The 18713-nt window shown below is 41.7% G+C and overlaps 3 protein-coding genes across 3 annotated transcripts; all 3 read right to left on the bottom strand.

Moving 5' to 3' along the window:
• Nucleotides 1-1139: 1139 nt before the first annotated feature.
• On the bottom strand, nt 1140-3048 carry KVR01_006626 (uncharacterized protein; the record flags this gene model as incomplete). Its single annotated transcript, XM_044790277.1, has 8 exons — nt 1140-1223; nt 1314-1378; nt 1455-1817; nt 2002-2175; nt 2317-2381; nt 2455-2500; nt 2718-2843; nt 3003-3048. 8 exons carry the CDS (start codon nt 3046-3048, stop codon nt 1140-1142), a joined length of 969 nt encoding a protein of 322 aa, XP_044644057.1.
• Nucleotides 3049-9903: 6855 nt separating this feature from the next.
• On the bottom strand, nt 9904-14208 carry KVR01_006939 (uncharacterized protein). The gene is made up of 3 exons (XM_044790245.1): nt 14053-14208; nt 12138-13936; nt 9904-12080 (listed from the first exon to the last, which is right to left on the bottom strand). Exons 1-3 carry the CDS (start codon nt 14150-14152, stop codon nt 11415-11417), a joined length of 2565 nt encoding a protein of 854 aa, XP_044644370.1. The 5' UTR covers nt 14153-14208; the 3' UTR covers nt 9904-11414.
• A 144-nt stretch (nt 14209-14352) lies between these two features.
• KVR01_006865 (uncharacterized protein) lies at nt 14353-18501 on the bottom strand (the record flags this gene model as incomplete). Its single annotated transcript, XM_044791982.1, has 6 exons — nt 16621-18501; nt 15844-16554; nt 15476-15786; nt 15359-15413; nt 14991-15307; nt 14871-14935 (listed from the first exon to the last, which is right to left on the bottom strand). Exons 1-6 carry the CDS (start codon nt 16842-16844, stop codon nt 14871-14873), a joined length of 1683 nt encoding a protein of 560 aa, XP_044644296.1. The 5' UTR covers nt 16845-18501.
• Nucleotides 18502-18713: the final 212 nt, after the last annotated feature.

Here is an 18713-nt window from a genome sequence, read left to right as displayed (position 1 = left end):
CTTGTCCACTCGCACATGGGTGTCCAGGCCATCATCGTCGACTACGTCCCGAAGAAGAGATACGCCAACTTGCGCAGAGCCAGCCACTGGCTTCTGAACGCAGCAACCATCCTGGCTGGTATAGGTCTGTACGAGTTCGAGACGACAGACGTTGGCTTGGTCGAGGCTACGAAGAGGCTTTGGCGCGCATGAAGGAGGCGACTGGTCGGATAAGAATGATCGTAGAGTTCCGGTTAGCAGGGCTCGCGGCGGTTTATCGCGAGCACATGGGCGTGTGTTCTTGTTGTACAAAAGCAGACGCAATCCGGCCTCGTTATCAAATCGAGGAACACGTCTTCAACTCTTGTTCCCCTGCGTACCTGGCCTCTGTGAGCAAGTGGCCGGCCCAGTCTAGCCCTTGAAATGACACGGCACCGTGTGGGCGTCGTTTTCTTTTCTATTTCTCGAGCTTGGCCAACTCAACCTGCTTCAGCGCCTCGACAGATTTGCAGGCCAACGCCGGCACCCCACAACAGCTTGTGCGTTCCCAATGCTTGCTCCCGACTCGGTTGGTGATGCGATGTTATTCTCAAGTGTTGGTAATGTAGCGGGCTACAGGTCGGCCCAATACCCCGCACAACTGGGCTCGTGCTGTGGGTGAGCACAAGTTCTCACGAAGACTTCTGCAGGGTGGAGGACACTGAGTTAGCTTGGCACAATGCAACATTTGCCATCTCAGCGGAGGACCAGTGTCCCGCCCCCAGTTCCTGTAGGAGGAAACAGTAGGGCCCATCTATGTGTCGATGCCTCTTTATGCTTGCCCCCATCTGGGACGGTCAGGAGCGATACTGCATTCACATCTTTGACTGTCATTTCGCCACGTCGAGACTGGTTCGCCGGCTTATATGCCAGATACGGGGACTCTACAGTGGCTTATCATGCTTGTGAAACGACGAGTGGCCTGTTACAGTTCAAATGTTGTTGTTTACTATGTGCTCTGAAAATACGCTTGCATACAAAATATCGCTGTCCGAGGATGGCGGCCCGTCACGGTCCCCGATTAAGACCCAGGTTCAAGCACTTGGCGTGGCGTCTGCTGATATCTCTGCCTGGCCGCGTCCAAGCTTCCGGGGTTGATTCCCAGCGTGCAAGTCAAAAGCCTAAAGATACGAGGCCTCGACGAGGAAACCAACAGTGAACTTGGTGTGACGCGCAATTGCATCCCACATTATCGTGTCGTACGACTAAGCAAGATATCAGTATTCTGGTTGCTCTCGACAGCTCCGCTCCCATCGTCTCCAGCCCATTCGGAGACGGAGATGTTTAGGACTCACATCTGAAGCCGAGTGAATAAAAGGACTAGAAGTTGACATGACCTCGTCACACACGTATGCAGAAGCTACATCGCATAATGAACTTAGCAGGAGGGATTCTCACTCGTAGAGTTGTTGTCGGGCGTGGGGTGAGGGACGTACGAAACCCGTTAGAGTAAGCCGAGTGGTGATCCGAGCAGCCATACCCGCAAGCATCAGCCGACGTCTTGAGCCCGGTATACTGCTCTGCCACCCTCCTCACGTATGCGGTCAGGCCGGGATCCACATAGTCGGTGTAGATACTGATGACACCACTTGGGCTGTAGCCTGCCATGTCCTGATTCACCATCGCCAAGACCTGCTTGCCGGCGGACTTGTAAGATTTGAATATATCCTTACTGCCCAGCAGGCCACCCTCTTCGCCTGCGTAGAAGTGGAACTCCAGCGTGTCTCGGGGTTGGAAGCCCGCCTCTGCCAGAATCCTCAAAGCCTCAAATATGACGGCCACTCCAGATCCGTTATCATCTACAGCGCTCGGAATCAGCAATCAGAGGACCGAGTAGCTAGTGCCAATCGAGCTCAATCCGGACAGAGCCGCAGTGTGGATATGCCCTGTCTCGAAACCAGCAGCGTGGCAATCGACTTGGGGGACAGGGTACAGATACACGAGGACTCTTGCTATTCAATCTAGGATCCGGAAGTTGCTTACCCGCTCCAGGCCCTCTGGCGGAGCTGCTACCGCCGGTGGAGTCTAGATGGGCTCCCACAATGACAAGAGCGTCGGATGAAGACCCCGGGATCTTCGCAATTACTGACGGCTGATTGAAAGAATGGGAGAACCTGGTGACGCTGATGGCCGGGTTGGCTTCGGAAGCGGATATCACTGTATTCAGTCCCTCATATCAGCGATGAAATTCGTCGCCCGGTGGCATACTTCCGACTGGATATCTCCCCAAGTAAGAGGAGGCCTAGTCATGCCCCTCAGGCCCAAAGGGCCCCGTGATGCGTCGCCCGGAGAACTGACCTTGATTATACAGCCAGTTCGAGGCCTCAGTGCCGTAGGTCGACCTGTAATAGCGGTTGTAGAAACTGGAGAGACGGGTGAGCTTTGGTCGATCGCATTGGTCGTATGAGCCAACGAAGGGGCAAGAGACTACCATACTCGGTCATGGTCCTGAGGAATGTCTTTTGGCTGCTCGCCGAAATTGCTGATATCAAAGCGTTGGCCTCTGTCTGGTGGCTCAGCGTTGAGGGGTACGTGACTGCTGCGGCTTCAAGCGCAGCAGAAGACCGCGAGAGTGTTGACGCAACTTCAAGCTCCTGCTCACGCAGTATGGGCAAGGTCAGCCGATGCTTCGAGGCATCCCGCACCGCAAGCGCCGGGGTTGGGGGGGGGGCTCCAGGGCTTATAACAGCTCGGTTCACCCACGCTCATATCGGTAATATCAACAAAGTTGATGCCTTTGGCCACATATTCCGCGATCTTTTCGTCTTCATGCACCCAAGTGCCAGGGTCAGACTCGGATACCTTGATCAGACGCAGTGCAGCGTCTGCAGTAACCGAGGTATCGGCATGGCTGAACGGGCTCGCGGTCGTGACACCCACCAGAGCTAAGAGAAGCCCGCACATGCGAGCAAGGGAATTCATAATGGCTGGCTACCTAAGTATCCTAGGGTAGCGGTGGTTGACAGAGTATCGGCACGCAGGACAGGTCTCGAGTCGCCACAGATAGTTGACTTGTTCAGGAGCGGGCATGGCCGCCGGCTTGATATATGGCAGCGCCCTCCAACTTAGAACCACATCTCACATCTGCCCACGCCCGTTCTCTCTCCGCGCTGTGTGGTCATCCCCTCCAACCCTTCCGCGCCAGGTGGGATCTAGATAAGAGAGCAAGCAGGTCGACAGGCCCATTTGCGGCAGGCCAGTCTTGGCTCGCAGCCAAGCTCTGTCTATCGGGCGGGGCCGCCTTGCAAGATGGGGAAGGTTCATACAAGCAGACAAGGAAGAGACATTTTCATTTTCCAATGTGACCCAGGCAGGCGGACAATAAAAAAACTGCCATTAGGCTACCCTAGGTATATAACCTACCTAACTTAATTATTAACTTAAATAAATAGTTTATATAAGTAATTATAAAAGAAAAATAATACTTAATTATAGTTTTTAAATTATTATTAATAATAATTTTATATTTAATATTTAATTATATTAATTATATTAATTATTTATATATTATTTAATATTATTATTTCATTAAAATAAATATTTAAAATTTTAAAAATAAAATATAATATATTTTTAAATTTAATTTAATTAAATTTATTACAAATATTTTTTAAATTAAAAGTAAATAATTTAAATATTAAAAATATAATATAATATTTTTTAAAATTAATTTAATTAAATTTATTATATTAAATTTTTATAATAATTTTATAATTCTTTATAATATTATTTATTATTAAAAATACTTTTATATTAATATTTAAATTATATTATTTTAAATTAATATTATTAATTTATTAAAAATAAAATTATTATAAATTATAAACTATTAAATTTAATATTAATAAATATAATATATAAATATTAAATTTATTATATAGTTTAAATTATATATAAGTATAAATTAATTAAATAAATAAAAATAAAATTATTATTTTTTAAAAGTTTTAATTTTATTTTATAAATAAATATTTATTTATTTATTTTATAAAATTATTTAAAATAATATTTAATTTATAATATTATTAAATTATAATATAGTTTTAAATAAAATAATTACATTTAATTATTTTATATAATATTTAAGTTTATATTTTTAATAATTTAATTTATAATTATATAATTATAATAAATATAAAGGGTATAAATAAGTAATTAAATTTTTAATTTAATTATTAAATTAATTAATAGGTTTTAAACTTAAAATTAAAGTTTTTATTTTAATAACTTATAACTTAATTTAAATAATAATTTAATTATACTTTAATTTTAACTTTCCCCTTTTCTATTATAAATAGTAGCTACTTTTAAGATTTATTAACTAGAATATCTTTATTATAAATATTCTAACTATATTAATTTTAATAATAATTAATTAAAATTTAATAATTTATAAATATTATAACTAATTAACTTATTTATAATTATATTTATAATTAGACTACTTTTATAACTATTTATTAATTTATTAAAACTATACTTTTATAACTATTAAATTAAATTAAAATAAATACTTTAATTAGTTTAATCTTTCTTTTTCTCTTTTTTCTTCTCTCTTTTCTCTCTCTTCTTCTCTCTTATAATAATAATATATAAAGCTTACTTAATAACCTTTATTATTTATAATTAAAACCTATTTATTTAAGTAACTCTTATAATATTATTAAAAACTTTATTAAGTATAGTTTTTAATTATATAAAGATTTTAAAAATATTTTTAACTTTATAAATATTTTAAAATAACGTTTTTAAAACTATTTATATTAAATATAATTATTATTATTTAAATAATAATAAAGATTATTATATTTTTAATTATAAAATAAATTACTTTTTTATTTGAAAACTTAATATAAAACTCTATTATATAAATTACTTTCCTTTTATAATATTTAAATAAAAGGATTAATTAATTATTAAATAAAAGAAGTAACTTATAAAAAGTAATTACTTATTTAAACTACTTTAATTAATAACCTTTAATAGTAAAATTAAATACTTTAATAGTAAGTTAATACTTTTAAATTATAAAATACTATTTTAAAATATTAAAAGTATTTTTAAAAGTAATTATAATATTATTTAATAGTATAATTAAATTTTTAAAAGTAATTATAATACTTTTAAAAATAAGTTAAAAGTATACTTTAATTAAAACTATTTTTATATTACTTTTAAGTTAAGCTTTTATTAAATAATTTTATTAAATAACCTTTTAAATTATAAAAGTATAATTAAATCTATTTATTAAAGTTTACTTTATTTAATTAAATATATTTTAATATTTATAATTATTAATAATTATTAATATTTTTATCTTTATTTAAAAATAAATTAATAAAATATCTCTTTTTTATATACTTATTAATATTTCTTTAAACTTATTAAATTTTTAAGTTTATTAATTAAATAAATATTAATTAAGTAACTTATATAATAAAGAAATTTATAAATAAGTTTAAATTTTATATTAATTAAATAATAAATATATTAATTATATAACTTTATAATAAAGCTTTAAAATATATTATTTATATATTTAAAAGAACTATATAAAGTTAAAATATATAAATAATTAAAATAATAATAGTTAAAGTAATTATTAAAGTAATTATTAAAGTAATTATTAAAATAATTATTAAAATAATTATTAAAATAATTATTAAAATAATTATTCAAATAAGTATTAAAGTAATTAATTAAATTATTAATTAGATTATTAATTAAATTATTAATTAATCTATTAAAATAATTATTAAATTAACTTTTATTAAACTAACTATTAAAGTAAAATTAATTAATTAAATAATTAATTAAGTATAAAAAGTAGTAACTTTTATAACTTTAATTATTTAAAAGGTAATAACTTATATATATTTATAAATAGTTAATAACTATTTTTAATTAATAAAAGTTATATAAAAGTAATTAATAAATTAAAGTTTAATTTTATTTATTAAAAGAATTTAAATTTAAATAAATTAAATAATTTATAAATATTAATTTAAAATATTTTTAAAGTATTTAAATTAATTAAATTATAATTATATATTAAATAATAATTCTAAGTAAGTTAATAATTTAATTAAAAATAACTTTATTAATAAATAAAGTCTTTTAATTAATTAAAAATAATAAGAATATTATATTTTCTTTTATTATTTAATATTTATAATAAATATAAAGGGGTATAAATAAGTAATTAGATTTTTAATTTAATTATTAAATTAATTAATAAATTTTAAACTTAAAGTTAAAGTTTTACTTTAATAATTTATAACTTAATTTAAATAATAATTTAATTATATTTAAATTTTAATTTTTTTTTTTATTATAATAATATTTTATATAATAATAAATATATATAATTTTAATTTTATAATATATAAATAAAATTAAAAATATTATATTAATAATAATATTAATTAAAATATTAAAAGAATTATATAATAAAATTAAATTTAAAAATAATTATTATATAAATAAATTATATAAAAGAATTTAAATTTAAATTATTTATAAATATATAAATTTATTTATTTTAATAAAACTTTTATTAAATAAATATTATAATCTTTTAAATATATAATTATTAATCTTTTTAACATATAATTAGAAAATTAAAATTATAATTTTTAATTAATTTTTAATAAATTATTTTATTTTATTATAATATAATTTTATTTTAATATAATATAATTTTATTTTATTTAATTTTATTAGATTTTATAAAAACTTTTATTTTTATAAATATTAATTTTAAATTAAAAGTTTTAAATTTAAATTTAAAGTTTTATAAATTTTAATAAATTTTAAATTAAATTTATAATTTTAATTATTTTAAAATAATATTAATAATAATAATTATAATATAATAAATATTTATAAATTTAATTTTATAAAATATAAATAAAATTAAAAGATATTATTTTAATAATAATATTAATTAAAATATTATAAAACATTATATAATAAAATTAAATTTAAATATAATTATTATATAAATAAATTATTATATAAATAAATTATTATATAAATAAATTATTATATAAATAAATTATATTTAAAAACGTTTTATTAAAAATTATTCTTTTAAATATATATATATATATATATATATAAACTATTTATATTTTTAATTTTATTATTAAATTAAAAGTAAATAATTAAAATTTTAAAAATAAAATATAATATTTTTTAAAATTAATTTAATTAAATTTATTATATAAAACTTTTATAATAATTTTATAATTTATATTTATAATATTATTTATTATTAAAAATATTTTTTTATATTAATATATTAAATTATATTTATTTAAGTTAATATTATTAACTTTAATATAAATTAATTTATTAAAATTAAAGTTATTATAAATTATAAACTATTTAATTTTAATATTATTAAGTATTATATATAAAGTTATTATATAATTTAAATAGGTTAGTTAAAATAAATAAAGATAAAACTATTATTTTTAATTAAAAATATATATAAGTTTTAATTTTATTTAAATAAATATTTATTTAATAAATTTAAAAGATTATTAATTTTATTATATTATAAGTAAAACTATTTAAAAGTAATTATTTAATTAAATTAAAAATAATTAGGTAAAATAATTATACTTTATTATTACTTTAAGTTTATAATTTTAATAGCTTTATAAAAGAAGAAATAATTATTAATAATTAAGTTTATAATTATATAAAAATAGATCTTTATTTTAAAAAAGTTATTAATATTTAAAATAATTAATATATTTTTAAAAAGTTAAAAGATTATAAATTTAATTTAAAATATATTAAGATTTATAAGAATTTTAAATTTAAAATTAAAAATATAAAGCTTTAACTTCTTTAAAGATATTAAAATTAAAAAGTTTAAAAGAAATTTAAATAAAGTTAAAACTAAATAAAATTATAATAATATAATATAATTAAATAAAAACTAATTATAAAATTATAATTATAAACCTTTTAACTTTATATTTAAAAGAAATATAATTATATAATAAAAAAATATACTTAAAATTTTATTATTATTATTATTATTAATATATTTTTTATATATTATATTTTTAATATTTATTATTATATAAAGGTTTTATATATATATAATATATATAAAAACTTAAAATAAAAGTATTTAATTTTATTTTAAGGATCTAAGTATTATCTTAAATGTTAGCTTATTAATGTAGAAAGTCGTGGTATGGGGGTGTTACACCACGGCAGTAGTGAAGCATCCAGTCATGTTCCTCTGCAGTATAAGTCGCCTGCTTATCATAGCATGCACTTTCTCAAGCCAGGCAGGAGCTTCCTCGGCACTCCAGCAAGTGAGAATGTGCATGCCTGGACGGAGAAGTTGGCCTGGTGAGTCCAGGTCGACTACAGCACCAGAACGCACAACCACCCACCGGAGACAACCCTATCTGCAAATTGTCTTGAATCGAACTGCTACGCTTCTTGCGCCGACTCCCACGCCGAGCTCTCCGTAGTCGACTGTATCACGTCCGTGCTTCCACCAGAGATGACTGTGATACGCGCGAGGACAATATTTCCGTCAAAAATCGTAGTGCAACCCAGATATTCCCCGGACGTGATGACGTCGTCTTCAGTACCGGCACACGTGTAAGCGGCAGCCGTAGGGCAGCCCGTGCAGGCAGTCTCTGTCGTCCTGCTTGATATTGCATCGGAAATGGAGCACACAGGCGTGTAGCTGCTGGAGCATAGACTAGGCGACTGGTGCTGCGATGGCAACGCATCGTAGCCACTCGGGAAGCACTTTGTTCTGCTGCCAAGGGGGCCTTGCCTGTAATGGTACCCGCCAATTTCTGACCGAATCAGGTAGAGGCCTGTTGCTGTGGCACATCCGTGTGGCGCTGTGAAGGTGGTGGTGAAGGGGCCGGCGTTGGACACAGTGAGCGTGCTGCAACCGGTCCACTTCGCCGAGTTCTCAGTAAGACATTGTGTGCCGGGGGCCTCGAGGCTCTATCACGCTACCCAGTGGCGAGTAGAAGGGGAGGGTTTGACGGCCGCTGCAGGCCGAGAAATGTAGGCAAAGACGAGCAGGAGCCATGTGACGTGGGAAAGTGGTTAAAAAGTCGTCACACCACATCCCATACCGTGCGTTGGTGGGTACTAGAGATAGTCACTACGACCACCCATATTCCTCTTACTACCTCTAAATTACTATACTATTTCTCTCCCTTTAAGACTATCATTATAATATCCATCTTAATTAGACGATTATAATAGTATATATCACTATACCTAAAAAAAGCCCTAGTAATTTTAAGGATATTTTAAAGGTTAAAAATAGTTATAAAAAAAAGGGAATAATTATAGAGAAAAGGGGGTTACGGGAGTGGAAATAGACTTACTAGGGAGGCTCCTTCCGTCTAAGTAACTATCTCCTAAATCCTTAAGGGTAGGTCTCCTACTTAGACACATTAGCTAGCTAAAAGGGATTCCCTTCCTTCCCCTTCCTATTAAGTCTCCTTTAAGTTAAACACCCTAGGGTGGCTTGCTCTACTTTTAATAGTTCTGCTTTTAAATCTCTAAATGTGGTTGATTTTGACTAATTGACTTAAAGGAGGAAGGTGGAGGAGTTAGTATTGAAGTTGAAGGAAGGAAGGAAGGGGAAGGGGAAGGGGAAGTATTCCTCCTTTCTTTATATAAGGGAAGGTACCTCTGTAACCCTTTTCTCTTCTATAAGTCCTTCTGTGAGTCCATTTCTTCTCTTAACAACTACTTTTCCTCTCTAAGTCTCTTATCATTAAAAGTATATTAAAATACTATTTAACTATTTAAAAGTTAACATTCTCTCCTCTCTAAGTATACCTAAAGTCGGTCTTATAAAAAAGGGATTTCCTAATATATGGGTAGTCACAGTGACCATCTCTAGTACCCACCAACGTACGGTATGGTCACTACAATGTTGACGGGGCCATTCCGCCACGACGGCCAAACCACAAGATGCGGATCAGGATCACACAGGCGGGCCTGTCTAGAATTGGCACACAATTTTGGCCAATGATGACGTTGGATGCCCTGCGCTTCGAGCCGGATCGAAAGGCACGTGTTGGTGGCGAGGCAAGGCAGGGGCTACCTTTGACCTCGCAACGGTAGGATCGAATTATTGGGTCATATGCGATCCCTCCTGGGGGAGAAAATGCTCATTAGGGGCGCAGCACGCTTCTGTGCCAATGTGGCGGCGAGCTGGAATCCCTCCCGAGCTCGGTGCCTCGTCTTCCTTCTCCCACGAAGAGAAGCCATCGACGGCAATCATCAGATACCCCAACCCAGGGGCGACCAGTTGTGCAAGTATGTGAAGACAAACGACGTAAGGAGCGCCACAGCAGCAGGCTGCAGGTTTGCAGATTTGCAAAAAGACACCAGCCCTTGGACCGTGGTGGAGGGCAGCGGGGTGTTCAATTGTCGACTACCACAGTTTTGGGACTTGGCCTCCTTCTCCTACAGCCGGACGACATAGCTTGACCGAGACTGGCCCAGGGCTGGCAGCGAGATTCCGTGTCGGCCGACCTGGGTAATGGCGTACCACTGCATTGAACCAAACGCAGGGCGTTCAACTGGCATGGTCCCCACCAGAAATCATCCTACTTCTCTTCTTTCCGCCATGCTAGGCGCTTATACAATGACAAATGTAGTCTGTATTAGGCAGGTGTCCATGTCGCGTCCTGAGAGGCTATTGATACCCGCTGCACAATCATGCTGGCTGAGCACAGGATATGGCCTGCTTGAAGTACTGTACCGGTTTATGTCCGCACGTCTAAGCCAAGAGTGGTGGGTTTGAAGGGGTGGGACCTGCACAACGCCTGCCGTCGGTACGTCTAGCAGCACAGCGCATGTGCCTGCCTGCCTCTTGCTCCGACTCCAGCCAGGTATTTATTGAAACAACTACCTGGGAACAGATCAGACCTATTGCTGCTTCCCCACGGCCATCAATCTCGAGGGCCCGAGTGCACACGACTATAACTAAGCGGACTCGTCCCAAGGCGCACGCTTGATGGACAAGTTGCCCAAAGGCCTGGCAGGAGGTGATGGGACGACCGAGTGGTGACTGAGTAATGATCCGACGGCTCGACACGGTTGACAAGACGGGTGACCGATGCAGGGGAGACCAGCCATGGCCACTTGCTCCGTCCACCTCCAAAGCATACACAGCCATGTCTACCGACCAAATTGCCTGAGCCCGATTCCTTTTCTGACCTGGACCACTGGTAGGACCAGCAAGGCTGATTTGCGAGGTAGCAATTGGGCTAAATAACAGGTCCCTGTGTTGTAGCACTGTGAACACCACATCCTGATCATGCCTTGCAGGGGCTGGGTTGTATTCGTGAGAGATTCAACTCTGCCTGGTACGGCGCAAGCTAACCCCTCTGCACATCATCGTGGCCTGTGGGAGTGATGTCTCTCTTTCCGAATCGCACACCAATGTCCCGCCTGAAGAACTTTCCAATGTTCTTTAGGTTTTCGTTGATGGTCGCCTTCTCGCCGGGGACTCCGGCAGCGGTAGGTGTCCCGATTCGGTCAGATGCGTCCCGCGCAGCGCTGAGCAGCTTCTCACCCAACGACGCTGCGTCGAAGCGGCCGCCAGGGCCTGCGGCACCACCAAGGGCGGTATTGCCGATGTTCCCTAGGCCAGTGCTGCCAAGCCCGGAGGCGTTCAGCAACGGCGTTATGAGGGACGAACTCTCTGCCAGCTGCTTGTCTGTTCTTGCGACGTCGCGATGAAGGGAAAACAACTCTAATAGGTGAGCCTGGTCTTGCTTGCGCACACCCTTGAGCTCGAGTATCTTCTTGAAGTTGGTATCTGAGCGATCACCAATGTGGATGAGATACGCTTGGACTAGACCTTCGGGTGGCGAGGGCCGTACTTGCAGAGTCTTCAGTAAGGGATCAATGCGTGTCATAACTTGGTTGACACGTTTGATGTATGTAGTCGGTGGCTGGTACGAGTCGCGGGAGGACGACGCGTTGTGGTAACCCAGGAGCTTCTCGAAGTTCTTCGCAAGCGTGTACTTGTCGAGAAGCATCTGCAAAAGTCAGCGCCTGATGGTCTTCATGTACCGAGAATCGTGGATGCATCGCACCTGTTCAGCGCCGCCTTCAGAAATGGGCCGGCAAAGGACAATGTTGTTGATGTATGCAGTCGCCAAGCGCTCAACGAGGTTGTCACAGAACGCCCTCGCGTATTGCTGTTTGGCGACAACAGAAAGAATCTCCTCGGTCTTGGCGTTCACTTGCCGTTGAAGCTCCCCAACATACGAGCTGTGGTCGCCAACGCTTTCCATTTCTCGCCAGTTGGTGTTTCTCATCTCCCTCCAGGCCCCCTCACAACTAGCCTCTACCTTGTGGACCAGGGCTTGGATGGCGGCACTCACGACGCCAAGGAAGGTGTCCGCTTGTGAGGAGAGGTCAATCTTGGCCGTGAACTCAGGGTCCACCCGCTTCTTGATGTTGTCCTCAAGCTGTATTGTGTTTTGGTGCCAGAAATCTGCAGTGTTCAGGACTAGCACGGTGTCCTGGACCGGGGGGCCTTGGGGCCCGCCCCGCTGCAGAAAACCTAGCAGCACCTGCTGTGCATACTCCTCGAGGTACTTGGCGAGAGTCCTGGTTAGGTCGAACAGCCTCTCGCCGGTAGACAACTTTGCACATTGTGACAAGGTCATCTTGTAGAAATGAAACAGCTCGATGGCTGACGGAATAACGGCATTAGGGGAGAATTCCTCATCGGCATCCACCAGAGGCCCGTTCTTGTATTTTGGCACCATGCTCGCCAGTGTTTTGTCCTGGGACTCCACCCATAGACTCAGATATGGCTCAAAAGCCACCGATATGGACCCGTTGAAATTGTTCGTTCGGTCGTCTGACGAGCTCAGTGTGTCTATGCTTGCCCGGGGCAGCTCGTTTGAGAACCGCTTCTCGAGACCCTGCTCGAAATCCATGGTCTCCTGCAGACAGCTCAATAACAAGTTGACATCGACTTTTTGACCGTCAGCTCGTCGCATGCTCTTCTCCAAGATGCCTTTGAAATCCTCCCTGGTGCCATCACAAAACGACATGGCTAACATCTCATTAACTCTCCAGTGTGGGGGGAATATGGTAGCATGCTCCTCTTCGTGTGTCTTGAGCATTCGTTTGAACCAAGCATAGCGGCGGCCAATGTTGTCCAGATTGCCTGCCTCATCGTTGCCGCGGAACACCTGGCGGTACTCTCTCAACTCCGTGTTCACGTACCAGGTGATGAGCCTGCTCTTGGCGGTTTCGCCCAGGGCGTCCATAACCATACAAGCTTCGATGAGTGTGCCTTTTCGCTGGGGAATCTCTGCCTTGGCAAATGCGATCTCGAAATCCTCGCATACCTGCTCCAGCAGCTCCCTCTGCAGGTCAGCGACGTTCCTGCTAAGCACAGCGATCTGCTCGATGCTCCTATAGCTATTGAAGTGCTTCATGAGCTGCAGGACGGCCAGAAGGAGGCCGGCGCACTCGCGGTACTGCCTCGTCCTTGCCAGACCGCGCAGCTGATCGTAAGCGGTGGTCAGCATCTGCAGGCGCTTGAGAGCAGTCATGCTGAGGGTCAGGTTGCGTTTTGTGCCATCGATACGCTTTATCTCGGCTGTCATTGTGGTTATATCGCGTTCAGTCTGTAGGGCGCGACTGCGCACGCCTTCTATCCGCTGGAACAGGCTGGCGAGCTCGGCCTGGGCCGACTGCATGCGCTCGAGGCTAGAGTCGGGCCCCCAGGCCTGAGATGCCTCGAGGGCGCCGATTGCGGAGGAGATGTCATCTCTGTGGATCTTGAGGGTGTTAGAGACACGATCGATCGATGAGACGGCAGCGGAAGGCCGGGAGAAGAGGGCGTTCAGGTGGTCGACCGGATCGTAGTCGACTGCGCACAAGTCAGTATACTTCAGTGTCGGTTTCACATCACGGCCTCTTGCTGGTACCCGCTCTGGTTGTCCATTTCTTCGCGGGCACTGGCAGGAGATGTGCGGCACGACTGACCAGAATCGAGAGAGGACGGTTCCAGTAGGTTGTTCTCGTTGAAGATATTCATGGTTGATGATTTGTCCGGTATGAAGTAGCAGGTACGGCGACGTTGCATGTAGGCGGAACTGAACAGCTCCTCAAGCTCCCTGACCCAGCGCAGGGGTGAAACAGGGATGCCAGGGGCTTAATGCTGGCATTGGCAGCTGAAACAGTGCCGATCTGCCCCAGGTTCCCAGGTACCTACTTAAGTACCTAGGTACCGAGCATGTGTACGGAGTAACAATGTGCCTTGCCCCGCCAGTCTCTGCCTTTGCTGCATTTTGCACCTACTTCCAAGGTTGTTAGGTGCTTTCGTTGCACTGCGCTGCCAAGGGAAACTGGACGGGCAAAGCACCTTCTCCAGCATGGGCCTTTGTATACTGACCTCCTTCCTGGTTTCAACATCTTTCATGGCGAAGCCACCCGAATTCGATCAAATCTCTATTGGGTATCGCTCTATCACCTTGGGAATGCAGAAACGTGAGAAGAAGACAAACAACGAGAAAGCACCATCAAGAAGAGAACAGCCAAAAGAGCCACGACTATACGATGATTCCTGAACACTCCTACTCCTGTTCACCTGTTTCCTTCCGGCTATCCACGCCTGCCCGCACACGTGGCCAACGCCTTGATGTCTATGCCGACCCTCTCTACGCCTCTCCTTGGCAGTTCCCCGAGCTTGGTGCCGTGTCGCAGTGTAGCCTTCCTGGCCCAAGTCCATCGCCTCGCCTGTGCCGGGCACAGTTATCTTGCAAGCATACTAATGCGGCGACTGCCCCTGTTTGTTGCTCATCTCATCGAGAGTGCAAATGATTCAGGTGAGTCTGGAAAGCCGCATTCAACGCCTGTAGGTGTTTCTCTGAAAGTAGTACGTTAGCCTCAGGCAGGCGGCGCGGCCTCACATGTCAACTCACCTGCAATTTTCCATCGTTTTGCAAACACCTCGAGGCAACTGCGAAGCAATTGGACTTTGCTCGGCCATTCTGGGTCGTGCATGACAACATCTCCCAGCCTGATAAGAATCATGGCGCCTAAGAATATACTGTGCGCCATCGGGGGCACCAGGGGCCCCAAGAACGACAGGCTGCCCGATGAGCTCATAAGCCTTGCACTGTGACAGATTGACTCAATGACGGGGAGTGTGGTCTGGATCGCTGCTCTATCCATGGTGTCGTGTGTGTTTCCAGAACTCACGACCCCGAGATGCGGGTGATTAAGCTTGAGAATCGCGCTACCTTTTCTTCAGCACAGCGCCTCTCAAGTTACCGACAGAGACCCTTACGTATAAGTGAGACTCAGAGCGGCAAACCGGCTCGAGTCCTTCCAGGGCGTGGAGACTGGGATAGCGTCAGCAAGAACCGCCTGGCTCAGCAGTGGCTTTCTCCACGGAATGTCGTACCGATGTGACGAGCATGATCCATCATCGCATTTGTCAGGCTCTCTCGGGAGGCCCCGGTCATGCTGGCCTGGCCTGATGTTCTTTGCAGCACCTGAAGGAGCAGGGATGTTGATTTGGCCTCGGGGAAAACAATTGTGTCGATCTTGTCATCCCCATCGTCCGCGAACCTGAACACCTCTCGCTGTGTGGTGCCGCCGTACTGCTGGTTCTGTGCCGAGGGAAGAAATGGGTCGAAGTGTTCTGGAAATGGCACTTGGAAGTCAAGCAACGGGATACTACGCGGGAACCCCAGTTCTTCAGCCTGGATACCGCTTCTTGGAGTCAGCCCGGGATCAGATCGCCTCTGCAATATCAAACGACAGACTGACCTCTCCAGAAACATCATGGCCCACCAGATGATGGAATAGGCCTTCAGCACCCTTGGCCTAACAATCCACTGATCTTGTCTCCAGAAGGATTCATTGAGCCAGCCGAATGCGCGGCTGATAGTTACGCATGACCCCAGTGTCATGTAGGCTTGCTGCGGCATGAAGTGGCAGAGCTCGTACAGGCACACCAGTAGGTTCGCCTGGAGGAGGGGGATAGACATGGGCTCCTTGGCAGCAACAAGGCCACAGAGTGTCTTTATGGAATGGTAGAGGCTGTTTTGCATCGACACCCCGGGTGTATCCTCCGGCGCGCGGACGATCAGGAGCATTGACAGTGCTAACAATCCAGTTTCCGCTGACGGTTCTGTCCACATTTGACCGAACCGCGGCTCGAAACCAGACCTCTCCACGATGGTGAACCACGTGTTGACCGTTCCAAAGTAGTAACGCACGATGCTCTCGGCCGTCAGCTGGTCCCCCATCATCTGCGTTACGCTTCGAAACACGAAATGATGTATGTCCTCTGTCGTGCCGAGCGACGCAAACAAGGATGGGCCGATTGCAGGGCCAAGCTGGTTGCCCAGGAAAGGGTTCAAGGAAAATGCGCCTTGAGCATTAAGACTGGCAAAGGTGTCAAAGCTAGTCTGGGCGGAGGCTTCGATCGGGCGGGAAACCGCTGTGTCATCTTCGTGCTGACAAAACTCGAGGGAACTGTTCCAGGCCGGTGAGCTTTGGTTCGAGGCCTTTTTCGCATCATCGCAGCGAGGGCCAACCTACTAGGTGCATCTACCGCAAGACGGCAACTTCTTGTCACATTTCTTTTTCTTTCGGCGACAATTCAGGCATACTCTCGACGATTTCGCCCCGCCATCAGATGACGGTGATGGGGGGTCGGAGGCTGGATGTTTCAGCGCACCCGAGTTCGATGCTTGCATGTTTGTGTTGGGCGACAGCGCTCGGAGAGAGAGGCCGAGGTACGAGGGGTCGATACTTGATGGCATCGCACATTTGAACGTCCAGCGTTGGCTGGTGGGTTCTATTTGAGTATGGCGACCTCGAGGAAGACATCAGCAGCTGATATAAGTAGTCTTCTTCCCTTGGGGCCACCCCTGTCAACCGCTGCTGCGAATGCCGTCACACGCCTGGATCATACCCAACACCTGGGCTTGCATGCTGATGCAGAACTCAAAGGGCCGCGGTGCTCAGCCCGCCAGTCCAAGTCGACCACCAACCACCAAGAGCGGTCAATCTCTCGTTATCCCAAACAGTCCTCGGATAATCATAGCACTTTCTGCCACATTTCCGCTGTCTTGGAGACTCGTGAGGAGACTGCAACGGTGACGAATAGGGATCAAGACTATTTTGGGTCTCTACGGACATGTCCTATGCTTGGTACAGGCGCCACAAACCAGGAGGCTCCAAAATCTGATGCGTAAGTGCGCTAGGTTGTTTTGCACGCACCTCCCTGGCTGCTGTGGCAGGGCTGAGGACTTCCTTGCTAGCGCGACATCGTCATCTCGCTGTTGGTGTCCGACCCGGGAGACCGCTTTATTGGGGAAAGTCACAGATGCAAGGCATTTATAAGCGCGTCTGTTTCGAGACTCAAGAGTGTGATTCGCCCGGGAGCGAGCGACATGTTGGGTTTCTTGACCGCTCACCACCCGGCATCACTCGACTTTTCGAGGTAGATGCTGCCGTATTCAGCAGCTGCCTCTGCGACCTCTGACTTGTTGAGCACAAGCTGCTCGCCCCGGGGACGTATGGTATAGCACCCTCCTCACGTTGCGCAGGTTGTGTTCTACGGTGTCCGCGGCTGCTGTTGGTTGAGCATATATGCCCCAACCCCTGCAACGCATGGTATGCAATCCTGGTGCGTCGGAAGCCCACCACAAGTTCGGCCCAGAGACTCGGGTCACAAGGTTTGCTAAGATACCGACCGACAGTTGGTCTGGTCTCTTCAACGGCCCTACAGGGCTCGTTCAAGCGCAGGCGTCATCCAGTGGCCGCTTAGCCGCGAGCAGCGCCACCATCGCGCTTCTTTGGCTTCCGAAACGCCAGCTGAGCTTCTGTGCCCACCTTTGCAAGCAACACGCAAGACCTTTTCTTTCACCCGGTATCACAGCCACGCAAGACCTCGATGACGTTGGGTTACCTCAAATTCCTGTGTCGGAAGTGGGGACTGAGAGGGGAATAAGCAGGTCATCAGGCGCCTGGGCACAACTGTCACCCAAACATATCACCAAACAGCCCACCAATGAATCTCACGTCAGCTTCTTCACAAGACCGGCACTGCACAAGGCCTGGTATCTCCAGGCTTCAACGTTTGGAACTCAGGCCCAACCTTGCCATTTACGTTATGGGCAGATTATGTTAAGGACTTGGCGAGGACAAGTCGATGTTCCTTGGAGGCTACGGTGAGGTTCTTGCGCAACCCCTTCCTTCCCCGGGGTCTCTCTCCTCATTCCACTTTGATTCTCAATTATGTTCAACACAGCTAAATTCTATCTCACCGCTCATATCGTCACCTGTGCACTCCCGTTATTAGCCGGTTCAGACGGACGGCGAAGCACAAGGCCGTGCCGGTGGGCTGCAGACGGTGTGAGTGCTCAAGCTCTAGCTCAAGCTCGAGGCCCAGATGTGTAGAGGGCGCAATCTCGCCCATGGGTGGATGGATATGCAGTGCAGGGATGCAGAACACTTATGTTCCGGATATGCAGCCAGCTGCTTGCCTTAGATGCCTTTGATCCAATGGCACGCCGCATCGACAATCGGGATTCCACATTTCGCCTTGCCGCATTGTGGTTGCGTTGCATCGACCGTCGACTGATCAAAGCCCCCCCTCCATGGCAGCATGGGAGGGCCGCGCGATG

The sequence above is a fragment of the Diaporthe batatas genome, assembly GCF_019321695.1.
Source record: "Diaporthe batatas strain CRI 302-4 chromosome Unknown Contig00007, whole genome shotgun sequence".
Lineage (NCBI taxonomy): Eukaryota > Fungi > Ascomycota > Sordariomycetes > Diaporthales > Diaporthaceae > Diaporthe > Diaporthe batatas.
The sequence above is the reverse complement of the archived record's forward strand: the minus strand, read 5'-3'. Positions and strand labels throughout refer to the sequence as shown.

Excerpts from the sequence above, each read along its gene's own strand:
- KVR01_006939 (XM_044790245.1), bottom strand. The coding sequence starts at position 14,152 with ATGCAACGTCGCCGTACCTGCTACTTCATACCGGACAAATCATCAACC. Across the intron at positions 13,937-14,052 it reads ACCGTCCTCTCTCGATTCTG|TCGACTACGATCCGGTCGAC; the intron begins GTCAGTCGTGCC and ends ACTTGTGCGCAG. Across the intron at positions 12,081-12,137 it reads CTGAAGGCGGCGCTGAACAG|ATGCTTCTCGACAAGTACAC; the intron begins GTGCGATGCATC and ends TGACTTTTGCAG.